Below are 19783 nucleotides of genomic sequence, written 5' to 3'. Positions count from 1 at the left end.
CCTCTGTCCTGGTCAGATACCATCTGTAGTATTGGATTCAGTTCTGGCTGCCACATTTTAAGAACACTGGGGAGTATCCAGAAGAGGGATCCTCATGCTATATGAGGAGCAGTTGAAGTAATTGGGAACATTTCACTTGAAGAAAAGGATTAGGAGGATGCAACAGCTGTCTTCAAAGCATTTGAAAGACTTTAAAATGAAGAAAACCTTAATATTGTTCTGCTTGACCATAGAGGGAAATTTTAGGAAAAACAGGGGGCATTGCAAGAGGCAAATTTTATGCAAAGAAAAACATTCTAACATTTAGAGCTATCCAAAAATAGAACTAGCTGTTTTAGGAGGTAGTAGGTTTCCCATCCCTGGAAATTATCAATGACTGTCTAACCACCTAGTGAAGGGATTCTTGTTTAGGAGTGGCACTAAAAGACATCTCAGATAAATGATGGAAAAGGTGTAGGGAAATTGGAACACCTATACATTTTTGGTGGAGTTGTGAACTGATCCAACCATTCTGGAGAGTAATTTGGAAGTATGCACAAGGGGCTATAAAACTGCATACTCTTTGACCTGGCAATACCACTTATAGGTTTGTATCCCAAAGAGATCATAAACACAGGTAATGGATCCACATGTATAAAAATATTTATAGCAGCTCTTTTTGTGGTGGCCAAGAAATGGAAATTCCCCCACATTGGGGAATAACTGAACAAGTTATGATATATGCATGCAATGGAATGCTGTTATGCCATAAGAAATGATGACCAGGCAGACTTCAGAAAAACCTGGAAAGACTTACATGAACTGATGCTGAGTAAAGTGAGCAGAATCAGAAGACCATTTTACACAGTAACAGCAACACTGTGTGATGATCGACTTTGAGAGACTTAACTCTGTTTAGCAGTGTAAGGATCTAAGACAATTCCAAATGACTCATGATGGAAAATGCTATCCACACCCAGAAAAAGAACTATGGAGTCTAAATGCAGATTGAAGCATACTATTTGCTTTTTCTCTCTTTTTTTTGTTTCTTCTTTCTTGTGGTTTATCTCATTGGTTCTAATTCTTCTTTATAACATGGCTAATGTGAAAATATGTTGAATATGAAGATATATGTAGAGCCTGTCTCAGATTGCATGCTGTCTTGGGGTGGGGGAGGGAAGGGATGGAGAGAAAATCTGGAATTCAAAATCTTATGGAAGTGAATGCTAAAAGCTATAAATTAATTAGTTGGAATTTTTTAAAAGTAAAAAAAAATTTTTTTTAAATAAAAGACTCTCAGGTCCCTTACAACTCTGAGAGTTTCTGATTCTTCATATCATTCCCCTGCCTAAAAACCTTCCATGGCTCCCTGAGACCTGCAGGAAAAAATCCATATTCCTTCCCCAGGCATTTAAGAACCTCCATAGGCCAGTTTCATCCTGTCTTTCTAGCCTTATGCCACATTACCCATGTCACACACTGCTGCCTCCTGCTACATGTGCTTCTTTCCCTTCTCAAAGTCCCCTCGAGCACTTGGGATTGTTCCCCAGCTTCCATCATCTTCTATCTTGTACTATTCTTCTCTGTGTGCATGTTCTATTTTCCTGTGAGAGAGTGAGCTCCCTGAAGACAAAGATGACTTTATTTTTTCATACTTGTGTTCCCTGGACCCAGCATAGAACTTTGCACTTATTAGAAAATAAATATTTGTTGAAATAAATAGAACTTCTTTGGTGAAAAACCAGAAATAAAATGTCTACTTAGGCTCCCCTTGTTGAGAGTGAAGAAAACATCTGCTTTCTTGGGTTGGTCACAGTAAACCAGATCAACAATGCACCGTTATCCTTGTTGGGTCGTCACTCCCCCACTGGGTCACTCTCAGTAGGACTTCTCTTGAGTTTCCTGAAGATTAAACCTACTAGGCTGCTCTCCCAGGTACCCCAGAAGTCAGAGAGACAGTACCACTAAATCAATAATTTTCATTTTTGAGGTGGATTTACCCACAAACCCAATTACTCGTCCTGGAAAACATTTTGCTTTTCTTCCTCCGTGGAAGAACAAAAAGACTTTTTTTTTTTTTACCAGAACAGTAGCATTTGTATAAGCACATCCATAGATCCTAAACAAGAGGTTAGGAACCATTTCTGTCAGAGACATCTCCCACACTTAGTAGTGCTTTGTAAATGCTTTGGATGAGAAGTTCCCAGAAGGCAGGGACACGCTACCCATCTTGGCACAGGGCAGGGCACAGCACTCTTCACATTTCATTGTGTGATGAGTGTTTTTGATCTGAAGACGGATAGAAAATTCAAAACCCAGACATCAAGACAGACACATATCCGGTTATGAGGCAAGCTGTCTGGTACAACTCTTCAGAAGGGGAGACTTGGCCTCCGTTGCTTCCCCGTCTTTATTAGTGATCTGGGAATGGAAGTGAGCAGCCGTCTAATGAAAACAGCAGATGTTACAACCACTACCAAGGCAGACCCAGAACTAACAAGAGGCTAAAAACAGGCAGGAACAAATGGGAGATTCAGTTTGAGAAAATGCACATGAAGATGTACAAAAGAAAAATAGTCAATGAGAGGACTATTGCCCCAGGAGGTTTCTGACTTGGGGCTTTGTCTTGGTGTCAGATCTGGGAACCTAAACAATTTTTGAAATATGAGAAGGAAAGAAGAAAAGAATCGTAGTGCCTCAGAGGCAGGCAGTTGTATATCCTAAACTCAAATCAGAAAGGTATTCAGGGGATGGAGGAAATAGAAGAGGAACTAAAAATACACTATGGGCAGTTGGGTGGCATTGTGGATAGAGCACCAGGCCTTCTCAAGTTCAAATCTAGCCTCAGACACTAACTGTGTGACCCTGGGCAAGTCACTTAACCCTGTTTGCCTCAGTTTCCTCATCTGTAAAATGATCTGGAGAAGGAAATGGCAAACCATGTCAGTATCTTTGCCAAGAAAACTTCAAATAGGGTCACAAATAGATATGACTGAAATGTCTGAACAACAAAAAAGATATACCAAGCAAAGGTATCAAGAAGAGAAGAAAATATACTAATACAACATTCCCAAAATATAAACAGTAGAGGCCAACTATAAATTATTTCAAATAGTGGGGATGAAAAATCAGTCAGGGGCAGGGAGTTAGGATGAGCTTCAGCTCTGAAAAAAAAAAGATATGTGTTAGGAAAGATTACCTGAAAAGCTTTAAAATTGTATTAAATATCCCAGGCTTTAAGCTTTCCTAGTGTTTACATAATGTAATTTTATATAGCAACCTTAGTACTTAAATATTGGAAATATTATTTCCCCCTTTTTAAAGATAAAGAAACTGAGACTCAGAAAGGTTCAGTTACTTTCCCATAGTCACTCAGCTTAGTAGTGTCAGTTAGTAGTAAGACCTGAAACTTGAGCCAGTACCCTCCTAATTCTTAGTACAGGGCACTTTCCTGGAATTCTGTAGTGCCTCTCTAAGTGCCTTTTCCAAAATGGCAGCATTTCCCAACATACTTTCCCAGATCCCTAATAAAAAGTGGATGGAAGGAAAGGAAATGAAAAAGAAGTGAAGAAGGAAATGAGGTATACAGCCCCCATTTTACAGATGGGAGTATGTGCCCATATAGAGCAGTGGTTTCCATCGACCATGCTCAAAGTTAATGGCAGATAAAGAAACAGACTAATGAGAAATGATAAGAAATCCTGAAAACAGTCTCCTGGTCCATCTCCTTCCCTTTCTCTGCCTCTTAGATGGCTCTCAAAGTCGAGATCAAAGAATACAGCTCTTATCAGACTTGGGAATGAGTGGGAAGAGAGAAGAGAGGTAATAGAACACCAGCAAATTGTAGCCTAGCACTGCTCAGCACTTTGCAAGATAAAAACTAAAACTGGTACTTAAAAGCTTTTTTTTTCTGTTTAATTACAATAGTTCAGTTAGAAGACTGTGCAGTTAAGCATATGAAGACTATTAAACTCTTCACTGCTAAAGCATCATTAATCCACAAAATAAAATGGATAAGTCTAAAAGTGAATGTTGAAAATAGCTAGCTAATAATAGTATTTTGGAATTGGGATGCTATGTTGATGCAACACTTAAGCCTATGAGTAGACTTGAAAGAGATATAGTCCCCAGATAGACAAAGAAATGCCTATGTCATTCCCAGTCACGTCATGAGTGGTAGGGCAGCCATCATATAGGAACCAATAGTCTTGCCAAATCTACTTGTTGAAACTTTAATGAAGATGGCTCATTTTTTTTTTCCTTTGGTGGAACAAATTCAAATCTGAGATTCCTTCAGTGTAAGGAAAAGAGTTTTGAAAGTCACTCCATAGGGGGCAGCCAGGTAGCACAGCGAGTAAGAGCACCTGACCCCAGTCAGGATGACCTGGGATTGAATCCGGGCTCTGATACTTAGCACCACACCTAGAAATAACTGGCCGTGTAACCTTGAGCAAGTTACTTACCCCCAATTGCTTTAAAAAAAAAAAAGTCACTCCATCAATGCAAATTGGCAATTATTTATAACTTACAGTATTAGACTTTCTCTGGGTACTGAGAAGTTAACCCTGGAGCAGACAGCCTGCCAACATGATCGGAGGCAGTAAATGGGCCCAGGATTTCCTGATTCCAGCCCTCTATCCACTAGGCAAGTGGCTTCTCTCCTGACTCATTTATTTATACTGCTTGCATCGTGGATACACTGCTAGTATGTGTCAAAGGTAGAATTTGAACCTAGGTCTTTCTAATTCCAAGAGTGACCCAGTTCCCCTTATACCAACTGCTTTTCTTCTGGCCCAACTGTTTTTGCTAAAGCACTGAGTCACCACCCCAAAGATAAAGCCTCATGAAGCACTAGACCCACCCTACCCTCTGAGATGAACACAGACAGTGACCTGGAATAGTTTCACATTCAAATCTAGTGACAGAGTGTGAATGGAAATGACTGCAGAAGTAACCACAGGCTATTGGTCAGACTACAACGAGGTAAAAATCTGGCCTGCTCAAAGATTAGGTAGTCTGTCAGCTGTAGACCTAAGAAGGGGCCATTCTACCTTTGTCGTGGGGAGTGTTGAGCCTTAGTACCTTAGAAGGTGGAGCCAGACATTTGTTGCCTGCCTGAAGTTTTCATGGGGAGCTGAAAGGGAAAATGATATGATGTGTTCTATTCTTGCTAAATGATGTGCAGATGAGTATGTTAAAAATAAAGACACTGAAGGCAAAAGTCTGTTCATCTCAATGACCTTTTTATTGTACATAAAATAAGTTAATTACAGTTTAAGCAAAAGCACACGTGGCTTTTTAAAGTGCATCTTGTATAGGTTTGGAGGCTGTTTAGCCTCCCCCATCTCCTCTGCTCACTGCAAGATGGTGCTTTAGCATTTAGCCACCAGTCATGGCTCAGCCAAGCCTAGAAGGCAGCCCAACTTCATCGCCAAGAGCCCTTTATACAAATGACATCGAAATCAATTAACATGACATCCACTATTTTTCTTCAGCTGATGCCAAAATAAAAGGAAACAGTCAGACAGTTATTAACAGTTACTAAAGTTTCCTCGGCTGAAGCATTAGACTCAACCACTGCATCACTTGGACCCAGAGAATCATGCCCATCATATTTCAAGCACGCATCAAGTAACTTTTTTTTTTGCATTTATGTAAATGTATGTTTGTCTTACGGAATATTTTGGCCCAGAAACACAACAGTGGTATTTATTCATAAAAAATATTTTGTTCCTTATTCATGAAGGAATTTGGTTGCCCCCTAAGTTAGAATGCTATTTTGCAAATTAATTTTTTGTGCTTCAGCATTGGAAACTTAAACTGCTATTGCAAAGTCATGCTTCTGAGAGAGGGAGGAGGCGATGAGAAGCATGGGAACGCTCTCCCTTGTTCTTCTAGTCTCATTGTACATCACAGTGTTTCTGTCCTTTTCCTGTGAAACTAAAACTGACTAGCTTCTTTACAAAGGTGGTTGGTGTAGACAGACACTACGGCACTCACACCCCATGAGGGGAAGACAACACGAATTATTTCACTGATTCAGAGAGGTCCAACCCTTCTGAATAGCATGGATCCTGCTGGCCACATGCTGGAACCACTTCATGAACTTTGTCAGGGCTCATCGATTCTTTCCTGCTAAGAAGACAGCTCTTTCCATTCCCTGCAGTTCAGAAGGACTCCTCAGCCACTCAGGTGCAGCCCTTCCATAGACCCTGTAGTACCAGAACTGCATGTTCCAGGGCTGGAGCTTCAGGACTCCTTCCTAGGAAGACCAAAATCTCTCAAAAGTTTTGCTCTCAGACTGAAGTGACAGTCCTCACTTTAGCAGACAGGGCCTGCTTGAACCTTCTCTTTAGGTCCTGCATATTGGGAGACTTTGGCCTAGGAATGAGAGAGGTTCTCCTCTTTTCTGGCGTGCTGGCCACCTGCTGCTTGTGACTCACTTCTTTGCACAGGACATGGAAAGCATTGTAGACATCATTGTAATTCTCACTGACAGATACTTCATAAAACGTGCAGCCCAACATGTTGGCCAGCTGCAGTCCATGTTGAGGCTCCACCTGCTTGATGTGGAGCAGATCTGCCTTGTTGGCCACAATGACCACAGGCAGCCGGGTGCCTGGGTGTAACTGCTGGACGTGCTGGTGCAGTTGGCTGATCAACTCATAGCTCTTGTAATCGATGATGGAGAAGACGATCACCACAGCATCAGCCCAGCGAATGCATCTGTTCAGTTGTTCATTGCAGCTCAATCCTTGTTCATGGATCTAAAAAAGAGAAGGATCGTGAAGCAAATTCATGGGGAGAGAAAAAAATGCCAATCTGGTAAACTAAAAGTCTAAGTCAGAAGAGTCCTTTGGACTCACACCATCGAGGGCCATAAATACAAATTACATTCCCGCACATTTTGGCTTTCTTAAGAATATGTTGATCCAGCTGCATGAAGTTGGAATAAATAACCCTGCAACTCACTACACTCAAGTGGAAAATTGACCTGCATAGTACTACACGCAGAGAGACTTTGTAGTTCCACAAAATGGGAAATTAGCTGGCTAGACAGTAAGTCTGGGGAAGTGAAGATATGAGCTGGAAGCATTTAAACCTGGATAACTGCCCAGTTCAAGAGAGGAGAAGAAGAAAAAAAAATACTATACCACTAGTATGACTCTTTTGTCCAGAGTAACTTTCCACAATATAAAACTGACTCTAAATCTTGGTGAATGCAACCATACATTTGGCTTTTAATGTTAAAATTTTCAAGCTACAAGAATAAACCTGTTTCCCGCATTTCCGGTACTAGACTTCTTTCCTGTAACAGGTAAAAGGCGGGGGGATTCTACACCCCATAATTTCTCAGGCTGTGACTGATTGGCTGTTAAAGAGATCCTCTCAATGTTCCATTAGCTTGCAAGTTCTCCTGTCTTGGTACTAGCTAGAGTAAGGACAATGCCACTTTGATGTAAAGTATAATCAAATGGATAATGTCTGTGAAACCATATATAAGGATCTCACCTGGACTCCTGGTGTATCTTGAACCTGAATTGCCAGTGTTTCTCCCTCTATCTGGACTTGTCTGGTATAAAGGTTACCTATTCAATGGAAAAAGAAAAGAAAAAAACATTATTTGTCTCTGATTGAGAGGGTTTTCAACACACTGCATTAAAAAAAAACCCACAAAACTAAAAGAAAATAAACCAATCTCCCCAAAGCTCTAGCACCTTGGAATCCTACTAATGGGCTTAGGAGTTTGTTTTTTAATTGACAGCATCCATCGACACCAACTGAAAACCAGAGAAGTCTGCCAGTATTTAACAAAAGAATACAGCATGATATTTATAGGGTCTGTTTTTTTATGACAGGAAACTCATTTGTTTTTAGAGGGTTGACCTCTCCTCAAACTCTGTTTCTATATATGGACAAGCATTTCCTTAAGTCTGCTTCCTTGCTGGAAATCATCAAATCGAAGAATATTAGAGTTAGCAGAGAACTTAGAGATCATTTAATACAACTCCCTCATTTTACAGATGAGCAAACCGAGGCTTAACGAGACTATGGCTGGCCCATGGTGACACAGCTAATAAATGGCAGAGAACCTGGCCCCTAGATCTTCTAAAACCAAACTGAGTGCGCCTTTCCTTGCATCTCAGTGGCTTCTAATGTCTATGTGTGTTTTCAGTTCTGGATCACTATTTGACACACTTACAATTTAAACATATCTGACCTCAAACCAGGTTAGTTGGATAGTTAAAAGCACAACCCACACCATCCATTAAAATAAACACTTAAAAGTAACACTGGCCAAAACAATTGCAAGTTTGAAGTTGTCTTGACTAATTTTATGGTGGCTTATAGCTTTCTTGGCATATTAATTACATAGAGGCCCTTCATATGTTCCTGAAGGTTTCCACCAGCTTGTAATATAATAGCATACTGGATAAATGTATGAGTGCACATAATTGTATATATGTGTGTGACCAGACCCTAGTTCCTAATGACAAGGATTTTAAAATGTGTGCTCTCAGGTATAACGCAAAAAATCAAAGTATCACTTTCCCCGCCCCCCCCTTTAGACACTACTAGTGAAAGAGGTAGGTTTAAGTTTATAACTACTTTGCTTTGGTCTTTGGTTTAAAAGGTCAAATCTGAAAGCCAGCGCTACAGGGGGTAAGGCCAGACTATCTTTTTATGACTCTAGCAAGATCGTTTTGGAGAATGAGCCTGAGTACAAAGAGTACTTCCTACTGAGGCTCCAATAGTTAAAACATACCAAGGAAAAGAATCCTTTTTGGAGTAAAATGATGAATGAGTCCAGAATGGAATGAGGCCACATGGCAGGGGTTTGCATGGGGAAGGGATTGGGGGGAGGGGGTAACGGGGGAGCAAAATTTTGTAAGAGCTGTAAGTCACAAATGTCAGAACTCTCACAGACTGCATATTTTTGAAGGAAATGTTTAACCCATAACAATCATGGCACAAACCCCAGCATTTTCCCCATCAAAAGAGGATCTGTTACAGGATGCTCACCTGCATTTCTTTCATAGTCGCCAATAAATCGTTTGGTCAGGAATCGTACCACCAGTGCTGTAGGTCAGAAAAGCAAAAGGGAACCCGGTTATCCCTTGGAATGACAGGCTAGCCGAGACCCACTACCTGGGCTGTGAGCCCAATCTCAGTAAATAGCTTCCCCGGGGAATGGGCTACCATGAAGCCAGATGAAATACCATTTCTACACTAAGGCTGCAAGGTCGTGGACCCCGATCCTTGGCCAGCACCACAATGGGAGAAGAGGTAACCACCAAATATCTGCTTCTGAAGCTGGACGGGTCATCTAGAGCAGCTCTCTGCCTCTGGGCAGGGCTGTACCAATCCTGAACAGGTAAGTAGTACCCATATTTTAAAGAGGACCAGGAAAGCAACTTCACCATTCCGCCCAGGTGACTGGTAACGTGACAAGAAGAAATCAGATCAGAAAAGATTAAGGAAGGTGGGAATGGACAGTGGGGGCAGGGGTTGGTGGATCAGTAGGAGCTCCCTGGTCCCATAGAGCTTTTCAGTCCTTAAAATAAATATAGCCTATTATTTCTCCGTTCTCCAAACCACAGTAGGAGGAGGAAGTCTCCTAGAGTCTAACCAGAACAACCCAGCCCTCCCAGGAATGGGCAAGAGCAGACCGAGCGAGGGTCGGGGCACAAGACTCACCGGTCTTGCCGACTCCGCTAGCCCCCACGACAGCGATCTTGACCAGGCGGCGACCCGACACCGCGCTCAAACAGCAGTCGATGGAAGCGGCGGCGGAGCTGCCACTGCTGCCCGAAGTGGGGTATTCGGCGATGGTGCACATGTTCTGGATCAGGCGCATCTCCCCGGCAGGGGAAGGGCTGGACCGGACTACGCGGACAGGACTGGCCGGTCTGGGGAAGGGGGAAGACGGGCAGCTGCGCTGTAGTCGGAGCGCCCGGCGGCGGCAGCGGCAGTGGCAGGGGCAGGAGCAGCGGCGGCAGCTCCCGGAGCTCTGCAAGAGGTTGTAGCCACTAAACGCTGCTCGAAAGCTAAAGCTTAGGGGCAGAGTTTGTGGCGACTGTCTCCCAGCGCGCAGGCTATTTTGTGCTGACTTGGCCCCTCCCTTCGCCGCCCGCAGCCAATCCGGTAGCGAACCTCGGGGAGACTCCGCCCCTTCTTTTGGGCCGTTGGCTGCATCCCCCCTCCGCCCTTCTCCCAGTCCCCCGCCCCGCGCCCCAGCCTTCAGCCCCTGCTGAAAGGGGTGAGTCCAGTGCTGGGCCCCGTGAGGCTGCTGAGTCTTTGGGGGCTTGGGAAAAGTGGGGCAGCCCAGACCTGCTGCCACAACGTTCCTCGAGGTGAGCAACGTGTGCGTGTCTGTGAGCACCTGAAAAGGACGCTCTGCTCTCTCAAGCATCCGCCAGGCCGGCCACGGGGAGCTGTGGTGGGCGCAGGTGGGACAGAAGTGCGGGGGCAGGGGAGGAGAACGCCCTGGCAAGCCGGGACGGTGGGGGAGGGGTGAGGATAGGGGTAGGGGGGCTGCTATTAAATTGACTACCCGGCTCAGAAACCCAAGGTCTGTGATGCTTCCCTCCCACCCCACCCTTCAACGTGGGCATTCTCTGCCAGCTTCCTTTTACAAAGATGGTCTCTGTGCCTTCCCTCTTCCACAAACACGCGCACATGTAGGGCACTCACTCACTCATGCATCTGCACGCCCTCACTCACGGGCAGGTACATGCAGCCAGCAGTTCTGCCAAACTATTCATTCCCTGCCCTGCCTTGCTACAGCAAGGAGTGGGGGAGGGGAGGTGAACAGCCGCCTTCCCTTCAGCCACACCAATCCCCCTTTTCTTTGTGTCAAAGCGCAGTCTTTGTGTGAGTGGATCTCCACCTTCCACACTATGGTTGCAGTCTGTATATTTATGCCTTTGTCTCTTCCTTTCTCCCTCATTTGGGATGCGATTACATTGATTAATTTTAAATTAGTTCCTGTTTTGTTTACTGTGTATGCCTTGCATAATGGATTGGGATACAGTGGCAATAGATTGCACTAATTAACTTTGTCCCTAATGTGACATTCAAGCTTAAGCACAATGATATGCGAATATGGAAGTTTTTCTACAAAGTCAAGAGCCTTGGCATTAAAAATAATAAATTAAACAATCAGGAGAGCAACACCATCATTCATTCATTCACTCACCAATAATGTAAGTGCCTGCTGTTTACTCAACACTGCTCTAGGTCCTGGAGGACATGAGATGACCTTCCTGCTTTCTTGGCTATACACAAAACTAAGCCATAAGCAAGCCATCATTTCTCCTCCTGTGAGATCTTTTTCTATTCTTTTCCATAAATTCTCTGCGTAGGGTATACCCAATACACAGGAGACATTGCTCTCATTCTTTTAGTATATTATGGGTACCTCTGGAACACTCGGGCTGTCCACCTGCTATTACTCCACCCTGATACATGACCAGTCTACCTTCAAGTTTATTTGTCAAGAATAAATCATAGTTTCTTAGTCACACATTCATAGGGCAACCCCAGGTTCTCTCACACTCACACTAATGAAAATGCTCTTTTTAGTACTCTAAGAGGTCCATGATGTCTTGCTCTTTTGGTCACTCACAATGCTGACAACTCCAAGGCACAAGGTAGGAGAGAGATTCTTCCCACTGGACATATTCATCAGGTTCAACTTCAAAAGGTTAAGTGCCTCACTCCCAAAGAAAATTCCTAACTAGCATTCTAAAGCATGGGATCCATAGCGGTACATTCATTATCTCACAGCATAATGAACAGAGTGCTGAATTTAAAATTATCTGAACCATGTGGAATCCTCTTCCATTGCTTTCTAGAAATATTCCTTTAGACAAGTCTCTGAAACTCTCCAAAGTTCTGTAAGATGGAGGCAAGAACACCTTAACTTCCTTATTTTGGGTTATTTCAAGGAATTATATATGTATTATATCTATGTATATGTATAAATTCCTTATAGCCCTAGATCACTATACACAAGTGAAATGTTATTACAATTTTTCATGTCAAGGACTTTTAACAGGAAGGTTAAATTCCAGATCCTCAAACAAAATTTTGCTAAGAGAACACTTTCTAGCCCACTGTACCCAAAGTACCATTCACTCTGCAAACCCCTCCATTGGTTTGAATTGGTTGAACTCCAAGTACTGGAAGGATCATGTGGATGCTACTCATACTTCCTCTAATACACTGACTAGCCCGCAGAATTGCTGTGAGTGAAGTGGATTTTAAACTGTGAAGGACTGTATAAGTATGAACTATTATTTCTATTATAAGAATATGCTAATATACACTGAAGGGTTATATACAGAATTAAACAAATTCAATTTATTCAATTTTTAAAATTCTTATCAAGTACCAACTAGGTGAAAAATACAGATGTGGAAAAGAAACAAACTTTAGATAAGACATTGGTTCTTATGCAACTGTGTCAGTCCAATCAGAGAAATATGGTACATATTCAGATAACTGAAATTCAAAATAGAGTATGATAAGTACACAAGAGAGATGCAAAGTACTTTCTGGGAACTAAGGGAAAAAGAGAACATGTCCAACAGAAGGGATGAGGTAAGGCTTTAAGAATGAGGTAGCATAAATGATAAATGTTGGGGAAGATATGGGAAAATTGAAACACTAATGCATTGTTGGTGGAGTTGTGAACTGACCCGACCATTCTTTAGCAATACTTCTAGGTCTGTATCCCAAAGAGATCATATAAATGGGGGAAAGATGCACATATACAAAAATATTTGTAGCAGTTCTTTATGTGATGGCAAAGAATTGGAAATTGAGGGGATGCCCATCAATTGGGTAATGGCTGAACAAGTTGTGCTATATGAATGTAATGGAATACTATTGCTCCATAAGAAATGATGAGCAGGTGGACTTTGGAAAAACCTGGAAAGACTTACATGAACTGATGCTGAGTGAAGTGAACAGAACCAGGAGAACATTGTACATAGTAACAGCAACATGGTTAAATGAGTAACTTTGAAAGACTTACCTCTTATTAGCAATGCAAGGATCTAAGACAGCTCCAAAAGACTCATGATGGAAAATGCTATCTACATCCAGAAAAAGAACTATGGAGTTTGAATGGAGCATATTACTTGTGCTTTCTCTCTTTCTTTTCTCTGGTTTCTTCTTTCTTGTGGTTCCTCCCATTGGTTCTAATTCTTTACAACATGACTAATATGAAAATATGTTTAATATGAAGAAAAAAGGAATGAAGTAGCATCTGACCTGGATCTTGAAAGATGGGTAATATTTCAAAAGAGAAAAGGAGATTGGACATTCCAGGCATAAAAAAAGCAAGTCCATCTTTCTCCTATGTATTTTCTCCCTTTTGTGATCTGATCTTCTTCCAAAGGTTCAATTTTTACCTCATTGGGGATGACTCCCAAATTCATATATTTAGCCATAACCTCTCTCCTAAATTTCAGTAACATGACATCTTCACTTAAATGTCATGCCAGTGTCAGAAACTCAACATGTTCCAAACAAAATTCATCAGCTTTCACTCTAAACTGGCCCCTTCTCCCAACACTGTTCCTATTTGTGTGTATGTGTTTTTGTATATGGTAATGCTATCATTTTCCTAGCTGCCCAAGCATTATATTTTAATCATCCTTGATGTTGTCCTTTCCCACAACCCCATCCAATCACTTACCAGTACTTATTAATTCTCTTTTTCCAGATTGAGGCATTTTTTTTCATTTTATTTTTCTTGCTTTTCTTTTTTTGTTGTTCTTATTGTTGTAACATGGCTGATATGGAAATGTGTGATTTCACATGTATAATTAATATCAAATTTCTTACATTTTCAAAGGGTGAGGAAGGTTTGGGAGGGAGGGAGATAATTTGGGACCCAATTTTTTAAAAAGAGTGTTTAAAAATAATAAAATGTTTTTTTAAATAGTAGCTGCTTAATAAATGCTGGTCAAATTAAATTGAATTGGATCATGGAATGAGAAGATTGGGAGAAAAGCAGAGGGGACACCAACATACTTATATTTTCAAGGATCTCTTTCCTCAGTGTGGATATTTCCTTCATTGACTCAGATTGCAACCTTTCCAACATTCAGTTCATCCCCTTTAGGAGCCACTGTGACCAAGAAATTGATCATTCTTCAGCCAACTCTGTGAAGAGCCTCTCTGTCTTTAGTTGAAAGGGTGTAAGAATAGCTTGGGTTCATCACCAGATATATGCTTGAAGGCTTCAGTTTGGTAGGACCCTCCAAAGCTTACATCACTTATTTTAGCTTTAAAACAAACAGAAAACAAGTGTTGCTTCCCTGTGTTACAATGTGACATCAGAGAGCTTTGTTAGAGAAGGATAACAGCTTAACAAATCAATAAACTGGTTATTTTACCTATGGAATGCCAGCTACTCTTTTATTTTTCCACTGAAATTGACCTCTTTGCTGGATTGAAACATTTGTCAGTATAGCCCCACTGTTGGATCATAATAGCTCTCATTTGTAGACCATATGAAGCCTTTTCAAGCACTTTATGCATGTTATCATTGTCTTTGTCCTTTGTTTTCAAAGAGGACCATAATGTCAGGGACATGGTGACATGACTTGCAGTTGACTTTGATTTGAGTGAAGGAGGGCTGTGCAAGGTCACCAGCCTCACTCTTCTCCTCTAGAGCCATCTGGGTCCAGTGGCCAGACATTCATCAGGATGACTGGAGATGGTCCAAGATGGAGTGGGAGGCCCTGACCCTTTTAATCTAAGGCCTTTTTAAGTTCTCACCATCCAGTGAATAAGCCTCTTTAAGACATGAGTCAGGGGATGACCCCTTTAATTAGAAGAAAAAAAAAGAAGAAATATTTATAATCCAAAGAGGATCTATCCTCTTGCTTATTAACCTGCAAGAGTGCTTCAATGCAAGTAACAGGAAATAAAATCTCAGATTGACATCATGACATACCATGTATAAAGGACAATACTTGTTTTTGCTGTTCAATGGTTTTCAGTTATGTCCAACTCTTCCTGACTGCATTTAGTGTTTTCTTGGCAAAGATACTGAAGTGGTTTGCCTTTCCTTCTCCAGTTCATTTTATAGAGGAGGAAACTGAGGCTGGGTTAAGTGACTTGCCCAGGGTCACACAGCTAGTAAATGTCTGAGGCCAGATTCAAACCCAGGAAGATGAGTCTTCCTAATCCCAGGTTCAGCACTCTACCCACTTCACCACCTAGCTGCAATGGGCAATAGAATAATGGACAATAGAATAATCAATATACAAGATAGTCACATAATCTTAGCAAAAAGATAATAAAATATTCAAATATTACACATTAGCCTAAAATTTTCAGAGTGGATTGCCAGTTTTAGAAGTAATTGTTTACATTCACATAGCATCATAAGCTGCTATCTGAAGCACTTTTCCTACTTCATCTCATTTGAACCTCATGACCACACTGTGAAGTATTATCTATAATTATCACCATACCTGAGGCCCAGGTTAACTGACTTTGAATTCAGTATTTTATCCAGTGCACCAGGCTGTCTCTTGCATAACGTTAGCCCTATGGCCCTCTTCCCCCTGCCAAATGACAATCAGACAACATAGTGATTGCTGTGAAGGGGCATTAGAGGACTCACCAATTATGTTGAAATGCTACTTATCAGATGGTTAATATTCCTGGTAATTCATCTGTCTAAAAATTCCTTTTAGAAAGAAAGTTTGCCATATGTCTTTATGTTCTAAAGGTTAACTTATTTTGAAAGGAAAGATCCAGGATGATATAAGTGCCAATAGTTGAGTTCAAGTGGAAAAAAAAAAAAGAACCATTACTAATGTTTAGCACATTTTGGTATGCTTTAAATCAAGCCTGGTTTTTGCTTTAACTTCAGACTTGGCAAGACTATTGTCCTCAAAGAAAGGAAAATCTACATGAATTTTAAATTTAAAAAAAATCTTCAAGTCTCATTTAACATCCTATTTTTCTTTTGTAAAATAGTTAAAAATCAAGACATCCATTAAACTGCTGTTTATGCTCACATGTACATACAAATACCACTCAAGAGTTTACCAGCCAAACAGATGGTTGCCAAAAAGAGCTTTACTTTGAGCTGTCTTCAGTTCTTAGAATTTCATTTCTGTTACCAGGAAGTTGGATCAACGGATGATTTTTCTGTCTGTAACACAAAAGCTTAATACAGTCTTCTTATTTTAGCCCCAAATCTATCTAGCCGTACAATCAAGAATACAGAAAAGAAATACCACAAGACAAAAAGAAAAACAGTGAACAGGCCTGCTCGAATCTATAACAAATAACTCCCCAAGTGCCAATAGCCCAGGTAGCCTCCGCCCTTCAATCGAATGTGCCCCTTCTGGCACACAGTTCATGAACAAGATCAATAGCTGAATCACCCAAACTGGTCCAAGTGACTGACTATTCTCAGACACAGTGTTCTAGACCATGGTGGTTTAGACTGGTTTTTGCATCAGTCAAGTTAACCAGTAACCACACATGCAGCAAGAAGAAAAACCAAAGCTCAAAGCAAGTTTCTAGCCTTCTTCCTTCATGAGGAGACAAAGTTGAGATTCAGGAAGAGGGGGATGGAAAAGAGGAAACTTTCCAAATCTCTCCATAGCTGCTGTATGTAAAGTTTTACCTACACCTTTTCATCCTTAGAGCTGGGGCCAACTGATCTGTGGAAATCAGCTTTGGCTGTGGAGCTCAGCAGCATGTGAGTGGGGGTCATGGCAAACTCTATACATTTATAGACAGACTAGTAAGCAATTAGATGGCCTCTCTCTGGAACATGCCCCCATGGAAGTGAATGGGCCTTGTCATGAATTGATGTCACCAAAGAGAGCTGCAAATACTGCCCTTTCTGACCAGCCAGGTGCTAGAGGGAAAACCAGGATAATTCCCCACCTGCACAAATCCTTCCCTACCACAGAGAATACTCCCTAAGGCTTTGTGTCACACACACACACACACACACACACACACATACTCTCTCTCTCTCTCTCTCTCTCTCTCTCTCTCTCTCTCTCTCTCTCACACCATTCCCCCCAATAGGAGAGAGTCTTCTCAAATACAAATACCTATTTGTTTTAAAACGTTAAGGGGAAGGGAGGTTATGACATTTTTGCCCAAAATTTAAATTCGGTTGCTGCCTGAGAATTACCCTTGTCGTTGCCTTTTTCATTGTTTGTAGACTCTCATACAGGGTAGCAAGGTGTCACAGTGGATAGAGTGCTGGGCCTGGAGTCAGGAAAACTCATCTTCCTGAGTTCAAATCTGGCCTTAGACATTTACTAGCTGTGTGACCCTGGGCTGGTCACTTAACCCTGTTTGCCTTAGTTCCTCACCTGGGTAAAAAAAAATGAGCTGGAGAAGGAAATAGCAAAAAATTCCAGTATCAGGGTGGCTACTGGGCACAGTGAGTAAAGTGCCAGCCCGGAGTCAGGAGGACCCAAGTTCAGTTCCGGCCTCCAGCACTTAACACCCACACACACACACACACAAAAACTGGCCGTGTAACTTTGGGCAAGTTACTTAACCCCAATTGCCCCCCAAAAGGAAAAAAAAATTCCAGTATCTCTGCCCCCAACAACCAAATTTAAAAAAAAGCAAACAAAATAAAGTCACAAGGAGTCAGACACAACTGAACAATAACAAAAGACTCATGCATTTTCTCCAGATCTCTTGATTTTCAGTTAGATTTATCCAACTTTTCCACATCCTTGGTTGGGCAGGGATCTGAACTTTTTAAAGTTCATACCTGAAAATACCATTTCTGCCTCATATTGGCAATGGACTTGGAATAAGGAAATACAGGTTCAAATTACAACTCAAACACTAGCTGCATGATTCAACATCCCTGTGCCTTAGTTTGCCCCTCTGTTAAATGGAGATGATAATACTCGCACTACTTACTACAGGGTTGGAAGGATCAAATGAAATCATGACTATGAAGCATCTTGTGCCATTCCAAAACTCAGTTTCATGTCTTACTCAATAGGTCATGTAACACATAGCCAACCTAAGCCTTATTTCTTATTTTAAGTGACTTTCTGAAGTTATGCTAGTTTTAAATTAATTGGCCCAATGTCCATCTGCTATACACAGTGTTTTGGAAAGGACAGATAAAAGAAATATGAAGCAGAGATACAACGTGACATTAAATGTTGGAAAGAACATTACATGAGCTATACCCTTTCTCCCTGTGCTGGGGTTCATTTGTAATATGGGCTTTTAAAATTGAATAAAAAAAAACCCCTAGGGACCAAATGTTCATAAACATTCTCTGGCTTAAGGAAGGGGAAAGCATGTTGGGGGTGTTTATCTTCTAGGAAATCTCTGGGCATCTGAGCAGCTACATATGTAAAGCAGTCCAAAGGGCTTACTTCCCCATGCCTTAGTATAAGAGCCAGGATCAGAGCAGACATCTGAGGATCTGAGCAAAGCAATCAGCAAGTCACCAGCAAACTTGGCCTTTCAGTGCAGGGCTAAATCACTGGGCCATGATCTTTAGGATCAAAGTAGCAGGGAGGGCAGAATGGAAATTAAATAACAAGTTTTCTTTCCATTCAAAAGATCACCTGGACAACAGTGCCCACACTTATCTCTGTTGCTTCAAATAGGAGGATCTCCTGACACCAAGAAATGGGGGATGGGCCCATAATGTATCTTTGTTTCCTCCCTCCCATCCCACATACCCTAGTTGGTTTCTATAGCAGCATAATGGTACACATTTTTTTCCTCTTCCATTCCCCCTCCCCTCCCAAAATGAGTGACTTTCTTTTTAGTTTACATTATAAACAAATTTTTATCTTTTTTTTTTTTTACTTTGGAAGGTCTTAGTCCTTCCCCCTTAAAAAAAAAGCAATATTTAAAGTGAAGGCAAAAAGTAAAAGTGAAAGTTAATCTCTTCATTCAAAACTTCTTCTGTGCCTTTTCCTCTCATTCTTTCAATTGCCTAAGTCATTTTTCTAAGAGCATGGAATGTCCTTCTCATAAACAGTCTGATGACAGACATCTTTGAATAAATCCATTCTTTATCCATTATTAAAAACTTATTAGGAAGCTGCCAATATGCTTTGATTGGGGAGGAGGTAATCCCATTGGCTATATAATGAATGCCATGCAGAATATTAAACTATATTAATAGCTAACATGACTCCATTGTTAATAAAGCCATCATTGTGAACTCTGTTCAGTGAATAAACGTTCTATTTCCTTTGCAATTATACTGTGATCACATTTTAATTGCATCCTCCCCCCCTCCCCCCCGCTCCCGCTTTTCTCTAGCAGAACAAGATTCTCCAATCATACCATCCTGACCATCTAATCCTTCTCCACTTAAGGCTGCTAGTGTCAGGTTCTATGGGTATATGTATTCCACAGAAGCCCAAGTAGATACAAAGAACAGAAGATGCCCACTGCTTCTATTCCACAGACATGGGTCAGTTAGATAATTAATACACATGTCTGGTTTCCAGTTAGGTTGAATATGCCTAGTCTTCTTCTTCTAATGCTGAAACAGGAGCACACCCGCCATTTTAAAGAAATCTTTGTGCCTCTATTTGTCTTTACACACAGGGAAATTTCCTTTCCCCTCAAAACATAAAGTTTCTATAGGACTATGCAGTTCCTGTTACCATGCCAAGGCACTAGGAAGGAATGCAGCAGGATTAACTTTTGGTTATAATGCCAAATTCCTTATTGGCAAAGCTTGGACCATCAAGTAGAAGGATAAGGGCAGTGGTAGTAGTCCCTGTGGTCAGACAGGTCAAAGCCA

At 41.4% G+C, this 19783-nt stretch overlaps 1 protein-coding gene across 2 annotated transcripts in view; it reads right to left on the bottom strand.

Moving 5' to 3' along the window:
- Window positions 1–5201: 5201 nt before the first annotated feature.
- Window positions 5202–19783, bottom strand: part of RASL11B (RAS like family 11 member B) — a 134541-nt gene continuing 119959 nt past the window's right edge. Inside the window, exons 2-5 of one of the 2 annotated variants that reach the window (XM_069105226.1) lie at window positions 9679–10055; window positions 9004–9060; window positions 7492–7568; window positions 5202–6746 (exon numbers count right to left, since the gene is read on the bottom strand). In XM_069105226.1, coding sequence (XP_068961327.1) covers window positions 6276–6746; window positions 7492–7568; window positions 9004–9060; window positions 9679–9838 — 765 coding nt within the window. In that variant the 5' untranslated portion in view covers window positions 9839–10055 and the 3' untranslated portion in view covers window positions 5202–6275. Of the gene's footprint in view, window positions 6747–7491; window positions 7569–9003; window positions 9061–9678; window positions 10056–19783 lie in introns of those variants that run through there. The other variant, XM_069105225.1, reaches the window with a different exon arrangement.

This window comes from Petaurus breviceps, unplaced genomic scaffold, assembly GCF_028583685.1.
Source record: "Petaurus breviceps papuanus isolate PSGF00001 unplaced genomic scaffold, PetGlider_PUasm1.0 76, whole genome shotgun sequence".
Lineage (NCBI taxonomy): Eukaryota > Metazoa > Chordata > Mammalia > Diprotodontia > Petauridae > Petaurus > Petaurus breviceps.
The sequence above is the reverse complement of the archived record's forward strand: the minus strand, read 5'-3'. Positions and strand labels throughout refer to the sequence as shown.